This window comes from Hyalella azteca, unplaced genomic scaffold (genome assembly GCF_000764305.2).
Source record: "Hyalella azteca isolate HAZT.00-mixed unplaced genomic scaffold, Hazt_2.0.2 contig5182, whole genome shotgun sequence".
In the NCBI taxonomy this organism is placed as follows: Eukaryota; Metazoa; Arthropoda; class Malacostraca; order Amphipoda; family Hyalellidae; genus Hyalella; species Hyalella azteca.
The window spans coordinates 120,575-131,075 of record NW_025935380.1 but is presented as its reverse complement, the minus strand read 5'-3'; the positions used below and the strand labels follow the sequence as shown (position 1 = coordinate 131,075).

The following is a 10,501-nucleotide window of genomic DNA, read 5'->3' as shown; positions in this document are numbered from 1 at the left end:
TCACCTGTAATCTCTTGCAGGCTTTGCGGTATTCGTGGTATGTTGTGACCAGTGTATAAGTTTTATCCCTCATGGATTAAAGTGGGACCGAGATAGCGGATTTATTTTACTGTTCCAGTAAAGACTAATATGAAAGAAATCCAATACTGGAGCATGTCATTCATTTCATGCACAACAATATTTCATAATATGATAAGAAAACGTACACTTCTATATGCATCAAAAAGTTTCAAGATCGCAGCTCGAGATCGCGTTTAGACCAAAAGCGATTCATCAAAGCAGCGGCCGGTGATTGCGTGTAGAGTTAGGTGGTGGGCGTTCATCAAATTGAACAGGATGCGTTTGACGGGCGCCATTTAAAAAGTTACCGCCTGAAGTTAGCGGCAACCTTCACTTGCAACGACTCAAAATTCATGGCTTCCTTCCTACCTTCCATGATACCCGTCCATATATTTGCTGTCTTCTTTCTATTTGTCTTCGGATATTCTAAAGATTGCGGGTACGGAATATTTCTTTGGTTATTAATAATATGGAATAGTTAATGGTCACACGAGTTATATAAGTTTACAAGAATGATAATTTTGCGTTTGAGATTTTTCCATGTGCAAATGTAATTTGCACAAAAAATTTCCCTGCTGATCAGCTCCGTTACCATCGTTAGTGAACTTTCAGTCAAGTAGATTTAAGTATTTCCCATCGCTGTTCATCGATAAAAAAATAAAAAAGCTGCATCATATATCACTTTTTCCAGCACTTGGCTGGCAGTGAATATAAGGTTTAAGTTTGAGCTAAGTCTCGACTCTATCGACTAATACATGTAAATTTTTCAGAAAAATTTGTTTTTTTTTCCATGTTTGCTGTGGCTTAAAAGAATCAAACTCTGCTTTTCGTGTCCAGAGGCAAGCTGTGTGCCTCTAAACTGAAAAAGACGATTTCCTTCCCTTGTACTTTGGGAGCTTCAAGGTTGGTGCAAACCAGAAAAAATATTGGTCCCAACTTAGCATTTTGGCGCCGGTCGAGACGCTCCTCGGGCAAAGATGGTCGATAAATCAGGTGCCGCGTTGAAAATTCGGACAGGTCTCTAGATAGCAGGAATGATGATGCCATCAGAGGTGCAGAGGGATGGTCCATAAGAGGGGCTGAGTTGTCTTCCATCATCAACTAACCCATATCATTTCTTTTAATCGAGAACATAATTTTAATTATAAATTATATAGTACATGAATGAAATTAGAAAGTAAATGAATGAACTCGTAAAGTTTATTGTAGTGGAGAATTTCAAACTGATAAAAATATGGGAAAAATATTTTATTAAATGACAAAAAAATATTACTCGGTACTCACTGCAGTGAGTGACAGAGAGCGCATTTTATCGTCGACGAAACCTTTGGGTCACGGACGGACAGACAGACGGACAGACGGCAGACAGACGGACATGGCGAGCACAATAGTGAATTTTTTCCATAAATGAGAAAATGCGCTAAAAATATAATATTACAAAATGATAAAAATTTAAAAAATAAAAATCAATCTAACGACAAGTACATAAGTTCCTCCATGTCCCACGGAATGTTCAGCAGACTGCTTCTTCAGCGCGACCATCCATCAGGACGCCGTCGATTTAGATCTGGGAGCGACGTCTCCACGGTCGCGTTTTACGTCTCATCATCGGAACTCCTGTCAATTTAGGATCGGAAAGTCCATCACATTTCTTCGTAGGCCAATTTGGAAGAAATTGCTTGCACGATTTGCACCTGAAATAAGCTAGCATTTCCATAGCTCGTAGCGCGCGCATCCTTCTTCGAGCAATTCAAGCGTCAGCGAGGCGTGTGATGCTCTTGGAATTTACCAAGAAATGAATACGTCTTCTTGGGAACGAGAATCATGCCCTCACGGATATTTATGTTTACATTGCCATTGTATCAGTGAGTTCAGCGTGTCTTGTTTGAGTTGAACACGTTATGGTGCCAGCATTTTCTACTAACAGTAATATCACAGAAATGTTTATATTGGAGCTATATACAGGAATATTGGAACTATGACCACATCAGGACTACATGGGCTTCCGAAAATGTGTTTATGGCAAAATTGTATTGCTGGTATGCATTAGTGTACCACCAGCTCGACACGATACTCGTGACACGATACGACAAATGCTTACATTTGTCCGGAGATTATGTAGAGAAGTAGTGTAATACATGTTCTTTTAATAAACATGTTTACATTTGATAATATTTACTTCTTTTTGTTCAATTCCCAAACGGGTACTGCTATCCGGATGACCCTCGTAATATTTCACATGTGGCCAGAGATAATCGTACCTCAAAGTAGGTAATACATGAATGAAAAAATTTACATTCATTTTTGGGGAGGCTGACCAAAGTTTGACTGCTCTACCTTAACTCCGGTCATAGAAATATCATAGCAGAATATCCTCCCACCGCAGCCACTAATGCGCGGTTTTCTTTGGCCATTAGTATAGCTTGAAAGCTGAATCTCGTCAGGTTCCGTGTAGCTCAGTAATATCTTTAATGAACTCGCAACTCAAGCTGACTAAACCTTGATCATCTAACCGGGGGAGCTGGCATGGGATTCCCCTCAAAGACAGTGTTCCAGTTCTTTCGTTCTGCCACTGCATGACAGTCACAATCATTTAGTCATAATCATTTAGTCACAATCATTTAGTCACAATCATTTAGTCACAATCATTTAGTCACAATCATTTAGTCACAATCGTCTAGTCTAGTGCTTAGCTTATATGTTCATGTGAAATTTTGAATTCTTTTGTGCCCGATAAGAATTTTTGTCAACGCTGATTAAATTAATTTCTGGGCACGAACTCTTCCACGACGAACTTTATTCATTGAAGTTTGTTTCCAATCAAACTATTTTCGCCACAATTATTTTAAAAGGACAAAAATATACGAAACGATGTGCAACTGTTTTCATTTGATCTCCAAAATAAATGTAATGGAATATATATAGCAAACAGAGCAAGTGAGGTCGAAAAAGTGTCGCAGCGCTCTGTAGAAACCAATTTGTTCGGTTTTGTCGTGAATAATTTTCGGTTTTGGATGCATGCTTCATTTTGGTTTATATTTCTTGCATTCCAATTCCCCCTGTATAATTACTGGCGCAATTGTAGCTATTGCTGTCTTAGTATTTGCTTACCAATTCTCTCTTTGATCCCACTTTTCTGTTCACGCGTGTCTTCCCCCATTTCCTTTGATTCATTGTTTCCTCTGTTGAATTCCACGTTTAAATCTTTGATTCATCCACGTTCAAGGCGGTACGAGGATCATGGTCGATTTCTTACAGGTTTTCCGCCATTGTTTTAACAAAGTCTTTTTAACACTTTATTTATTCAACGATTGCTTCACGTAATGCATTCCATAGTATAACCATTTTTTACTCATTATCTCCTCATTCACCCTCCGTCCACTTATTTTTTTTTCATCCTCAATGGTGATCACTTGTTTGTTTTTAACCGATTTATCTTCTAATTTTTGCGTAATTCTTCGCTCACCTTTCTTATTTGTTCGCTTCTGCTCATTCATTCTCTACTTTTGCGCAGTTTCTATTTATGCTTCCTCCATCTTCCCGTTGAAAGTTACATTCTATTAGCACTCAATTTCTCGCATGCCGTGCTCAACCTTCAGATTTAATTGTTGTCAACGTGACTAGCAATCGCAGTATATTTGAAAATCTTACAAATTACGTTACAGGAATAAGTCTAGAGCAACTGTAATAACACATTAATAGTTTTTGCATTTAAGACCAACAACAGGAATATTCGTGCAGCTTTGGGCTTGCTTGCAGGAGCTTCAGCTATTGTCACTTGTACATCAGCAATAACTATAACGCAAGCACTGCATCAGCAGCAACTGCAGAGGCACTGCACCAGTGAGACCAGAGGAGCAGTTGTCTCTGCTAAATTAACAATAACTACTCAAGCTCTGCATCAGCTTCAGTTAACTAGAATGACACCAAGCAGCACATATACAACAGAAGCACTATACACCAGCGCTACAGTACCAGTAGCAGCAGCAGTAGCACCAAATGTAGCAGCAGCAGTAGCACCAAATGCAGTAGCAGCAGCAGTAGCACCAAATGCAGTAGCAGCAGTAGCACCAAATGCAGTAGCAGCGGAAGGATCTCCCACAATCGTAGCACCCCATCAGTAAATGGAGAAGCAGCGTTAGCTCCGCAGACGCCGCAGCTGCGGAAGCCACATCGCAGGATTCTTGCTTGAGAACTTCATTAGGACTCCCTAATGGAATAATGAGTCAATTAGCGGGCTGCCGCTCTACCAGCCCAAGTGCTTGGAAGAAATCTCGTCGAGGTCTTGAAAATAGCGCAACTGCTCTTCGCTGGAGCGCCCTTGCACTGTCTTGTCTTGCAGCCCACGCCATATCTGCGCAAAGATCAGCCATTGTTGTGGCCATTTACTAACGCAGAGGACGACTCGATTCGCTTTTGTTTTCGGCTTCTATTGCTGGGCGTAATTTTATTATAATGGTATTTTTTTGCCTGCTTGTCGTTCGCTTCCCTTTTGTTTTGAGCCATGATCGTAGTGCGTACTTTGATAATAATGCTTTTTAAAGTACCTGCTTGTCTCGGAGTTGTTATTCCGGAGTCTAGAGGTCACGATGATATTTTTCCTTATCTGTTTTTCTTTTAACTTTTTGCGGTCCACAAAACAAAGATGAAATGCACGACGACATTTGATTATTAATATGTTCTACAGCTACAATTCCTACTTTTTAATACTTAAATTTGTTATTTAGATTACCACTTTGATTTTAAATTTATAGGACATTGAACTAACCATCAATTATATTAGCCGTTAACATATATTCATCAAAGGTAATTAAGTCAATACAATTCTGATTCACGAAGTCACGTAATTTCTATAGTGCCGTGACTCATGATGTTACCTTCATTACATTGTTGGGCTCTACGGTAAAATTAAATTATAACTTGTAAAATTAAACTCATATTTCTGTGACCACCACAATTATGTCTGCCACTGTCTGGTAAATTATTCGGGATTTACGCTACTCATAACATCACCTCTGATGCCATTAAATCTTTAAGTGACACAATATTCGCTTATATGATTGCTTTAAATAACGTGACCTACTGTATCAGTCTAAACATCACCAAATAACAATATTTCTGTGTTATGATGCCTTTAAAAAGTGTGATACGTTATCCTTAACATCATAATATCTTCAAATAACAACATTCCTGCTGTTGCGATTCCTTTAAAAAGCGTCACCTGTTATCCTGACGTCATAATATCTTCAAATAACATCATTTCTGCTGTTATGATACCTTAAAAAGTACATATGACCCGTTATCCTTAACGTCATAATATCTTCATATAACATCATTTCTGCTGTTACGATGCCCTTTAAAAGTATGACGCGTTATCCTTGACGTCATAATATCTTCAAATAACATCATTTCTGCTGTTATGATGCCTTTAAAAAGCGTGACCCATTATCCTTGACGTCATAATATCTTCAAATAACATCATTTCTGCTGTTATTATGCCTTTAAAAAGTGTGACGCGTTATCCTGGATGTCATAATATCTTCAAATAACATCATTTCTGCTGTTATGATGCCTTAAAAAGTGTGACGCGCTTTCCTCGACGTCATAATATCTTTATATAACATCATTTCTGCTGTTATGATGCCCTAAAAAAACATCACCCGTGGAGGCGTCTCGTCGCAGCCTGGAGCCTCATCAGCGCCTGCCACTCAGGCACTTCTTTATCTCTAAGAATTTTTCTATCTGGGGAATTTCTTTATGATGAGGACGTCTTTTAAGGAATATTGTGGGGCCCCATGGGGCCTGCCCGACACGATCCTCAAAGAAGCGTCTTGAGGGCCAATTTGTGAGGCGCACCTTTATATCGTGAGGCTTGGTCGATACGCCTCACTACCTCATACAGCTTTTGGGAGATTACGGCCTGTGAGGCGTGAAGGTGATGTGGCTGGCAGAGTGGCAGTGAGCGACACTGCCACTAACGAGTGACAGAGATGTGGCTGTGCGTGTTACTGCCACTGACGAGGGACAGAGATATGGCTGTGCGTGTTACTGCCACTGACGAGTGACAGAGATGTGGCTGTGCGTGTTACTGCCACTGACGAGTGACAGAGAATGATTGCATCACTGCAGTAGCAGTGATGCGAATGCAGTTTGAAGGTAGGCTATTGTGTAGAGGTACAAAGATAAATAAAGTTGATCGAATTTTACGAAAAAGTCATTGGTTGTCACGTCCAGTACGCGCATGACGTGTAATTTTGTATTCGCACGTTAATAGCGCGGACGTTACAGTATCGGAATTCACGGCCGACCCGCCCGCACATTGTGTTGATAACTTGTGATGGGAGTAGCGCTACAGCTGCGCTATACTCCTATAGTCCGATTAGTTTAAGTGTTATACATGTTTTTGTCTATTTATTGTGATTTGTGAATCTTATCTCTTCCGTTGATATTGTATCTTTGTGCGTCATGCTCTGTATGTATATATATCACCATTGTAACGTAATTTGTCTATCTTTCAGGGCTAGGGTAAAGCGACCAAATTCCACCTTAAGTTTACAATTCAGACTGGGGCTGCCATTCACGTAAGTTCAATAACCTGCAGTCATAAGCGACTTATTGTGATACATGTGGCAACATTATGATTTAATTGTCGTTAACCTTGAATCCTTGATTATTTGAAATACTTTCAATTTTTGTATATTTGACTTTCTATTTATTTGCGGCGTTTTCTGTCCCGCAGTTTAACAAAACCTGAAATAAAGAAGATTTAAATGGAGTTACCGGAAGACTTTATTTCTAATTATTCCTGCCTGGCTATTATTAAGTGGCCCTTGAAATTCTAGCCAGAACATTGGTTGCAATTAGTCAAGTTAAGTTAGGCATGAAATGAAAAAGGCACTATTCACAGCGAACACAATTTCAACTTTTATCAAAGTCTCTCACTTTTAGCAGGGTAAATTAATTGTTTCTAACAAATGCAAATGATTGTCCAAAAAGCAAATGATCATTGTGTATTCAAGATGTAAATAATGATATTACAGCAAGAACGGTACTTTTAATCATCACACGTCAATGCTGCTGAAACTAATTAGCTAAAACGCCTCGCTTGTTTTGTCATTTAAGTTTTGTTCGTAAATATTTACATGTATAATGAGTTTAAATGCAATAATCTACATAATTTCCTACCCAACGCTCTGAAGACTGCAACTGTGCACTCTCAGTCAGTGAGTGTTCTTCAGTCAGCTGAACTACTCGTGAATGGTGAATCTCCAGTTATTTCATCATTCATCGTATTCATTTCATCTAATAAGGCTTCATTTTCATATTTTTTATGCCTTAGATACTACGAATAATGTCATTGATTTATAAAATTTATTTTTTATTTCCTTACCCATATGTTCGTATTTATTTCTAGAAAGCGAGTAATTAGCAATAGGAGTGCGCGTGTCCTAATATGCTGTCCTCTTCGCAATAATTAATCGATAAGAGGATTCTTCATAATGAGACTTCGAATAACAAGTCTATTTTTCGTGGGAAGAGCAGCGCGATTATTAATTACGTCTGATAGATCTTACATATTACTTATACCAAGGCAGCCTGAGGCCCCTTCAAAATAAAGGAATAATCCTTTATTTCTGCGTCAACGTCTGCAACATTTTCATGATAGCTGCTGCCTCGGTTGTTGTTGTTTCTGATGATGTTTTTCTTATTAATGTTGTTGCTTTCGATGTTGTCGTTGCTGCTGATGTTGTTATTGCTGATGATTAGGTTCATGTTGCTACTAGTGATGCTGATGTTGTTGCTGTTGATGATGGCGGCAGCTTGGATGTTGCTGCGGTTGTTTTTGCTGTTGCTGCTCCTATTGCAGATGATGATGGTGGTGGGTTTGATGTTGCTGCTGTTCTTTTTTTCGTGCGATGTTGCTGATGTTGATGCTGATGCAATGGTTGTTGATGGTGGCAATGATCCTGCTGCTGCTGCTGTTTTTACGGTTGACGTCGTTGTGGTTGATTATGCTACTACTAATAATAATCACTCTTCCAATATATTCTTCTAAGTATTTGCTGTTCATGCAGTGGTTATTGTCGCTGTTTCACGAGTTGTTATTGACGTTAATATTACAGACGTTATTAATTATCTTGAGCAGGATATCAATGCTCGAAGGCTTAGTGCAAACAATGAAAACAAAAAATCTTGTTTTCCTAATTACCTCGCTAGGAAAACAAGGACTAAGAACAGGTCATTAAAATTTTGTTTGGCCGCCCAACACAATAGCAAAGCGCGCACTCCATAACAAAACCCAAGCAATTAAAACTGCAACATGAAAAACCGGCTGACGTAACATGATTTTATTACCAATTTTATTCAAATTCTAGAAAAGAGTAGCCATGATTTTCAAAACTATAGAATTATGAAAACTTGTTAATTAAACCAATTTCTTTTAAACTTAATGATGCAGTGCCTTGACTAAATTTATTATTAACGAAACACGCGACAATTATACTACTAGTTGATTTGGATTTTTTAGACTAAAAAGACAGGGAATAAATATATGAGTGAAAATACTCTGAAAAATGAATATCTAACATAACGCTACTCATATAGCGCGAATGGCACTATCATATCGATGGCACCCCATCTTAACTGCACTTCTCCACCACATTGGCACTCTTCCACCTCCATGGCACCCCTCCATCACCATGGCACCCCTCCATCACCATGGCACCCCTCCATCACCATGGCACCCCTCCATCACCATGGCACCCCTCCATCACCATGACACTCCTCCATCACCATGGCACTCCTCCACCTCCCTGGCACTCCTCCACCTCCCTGGCACTCTCCCATCACCATGGCACTACTGCACCAACTCCATGGCACTCCTCCATCTCAGTGCCACTCCACCTCCATGGCACTCCTCCATCTCAGTGCCACTCCACCATCACATGACACTCCTCCACCTCCGTGGCACTCCTCCATCTCAGTGCCACTCCACCTCCATGGCACTCCTCCATCTCAGTGCCACTCCACCATCACATGGCACTCCTCCACCTCCATGGCACTCCTCCATCACCATCGCACTCCTCCATCTCAGTGCCACTCCTTCACCTCAGTGCCACTCCAGCAGCCCGGAAGTACTCATCTCAACAGTCCTACACTCGGGACTCCCTCAGCCCTACGCATGACCGAGGCAGCCATAAAGCAGGTCTTTTAGGGACTGTTATGGTGCAGAGCGCCTACGCTGGTCCAGTTATTTCTGCACTGGCAATTGCCTGATGAGGCTATTATGAAGCGGAATAACTTGTATTTTTATTATTCGAAAATATTTCGCGGTTTCTCGTCCATATGCTTGGCCTCCAAGCCATGTTTATTGCACGTGACGGTCTTCGCGCGCGAGATGTGCTGTTGCAACAGAGCTACTTCGAGAAGACTAGGACAATGTTTAACTTATGCTTTTCAAGGTCTTGACTGTTACGGAAATTGTCGTGATTCGGAATCATATTACAAAGTTCGAGGGATATTATTTATTTCTTTTTTCATCGTACTTTGCATGATTTCCAAATAAACTTTTTCGTACTCAATATGAGAATTTTCTATACTTTAGGTCGGTATTTTCGAATTTTACCCTCTAGTTCCTTCACGCACCCATATTTCGCTCTTTCACCTTTCATTCATTTTAATTCTGACAAAGTCTCGTGTTTCAGAGGTCGTGTAGTATTGAATTAAAGCAATGTTGAATGGAAGCAAGCCACCATTCCTGAGGGTTTCATATTACTTACTTCTTTTACTCTTTTCTTCGTTTGCATGAGTTTGTGCGTAAACTTTATTTACATGATATTTCATCAACTCATTCTCGTGATTTCATAGCTTGATAGAATTCCCATTGTATCCAATGAACATTTTCAGTGTGAAATAATTACGGAAACAAATGCACGTAAAGATTATTACAATATTCAAACATTGATTTTGGAGAAAATCTACATGAAAAATTATATATACAGAGCGAGAAGATAAGTTATGCCGTAACATGCATATCTAATGTAGATTCACTTACTACCCAATAGGGTAATAGCCGAAATTTTTGGAAATTTCAGTAGTACATACGATGTGTAAATAGAATTAGATTGGCAGAAATATACGGAATAAACCCAACTTGACATACATGATAAATCCAACACATGAGGCAGACGCTCACCCCGTCCCCTACACATGAGGCAGACGCTCACCCCGTCCCCCACACATGAGGCAGACGCTCACCCCGTTCCCTACACATGAGGCAGACGCTCACCCCGTCCCCCACACATGAGGCAGACGCTCACCCCGTCCCCCACACATGAGGCAGACGCTCACCCGTCCCCCACATTCACTCCTCCCCCATATTAACCAAGACACAATGCAATTAATATCTCATATTCCCATTAATGCCGGACTTCATCAACAA

General features: G+C 40.0%; 1 protein-coding gene across 1 annotated transcript; it reads left to right on the top strand.

Annotated features, from left to right (window-relative positions):
• Positions 1-8,759: 8,759 nt before the first annotated feature.
• On the top strand, positions 8,760-9,245 carry LOC108680399 (extensin-like). The gene has a single exon (XM_018169207.1). It carries the CDS (start codon positions 8,760-8,762, stop codon positions 9,243-9,245), a length of 486 nt encoding a protein of 161 aa, XP_018024696.1.
• Positions 9,246-10,501: the final 1,256 nt, after the last annotated feature.

Bases quoted from the DNA above. Each gene is read 5' to 3' on its own strand.
- LOC108680399 (XM_018169207.1), top strand. From the start codon at position 8,760: ATGGCACCCCTCCATCACCATGGCACCCCTCCATCACCATGGCACCCC.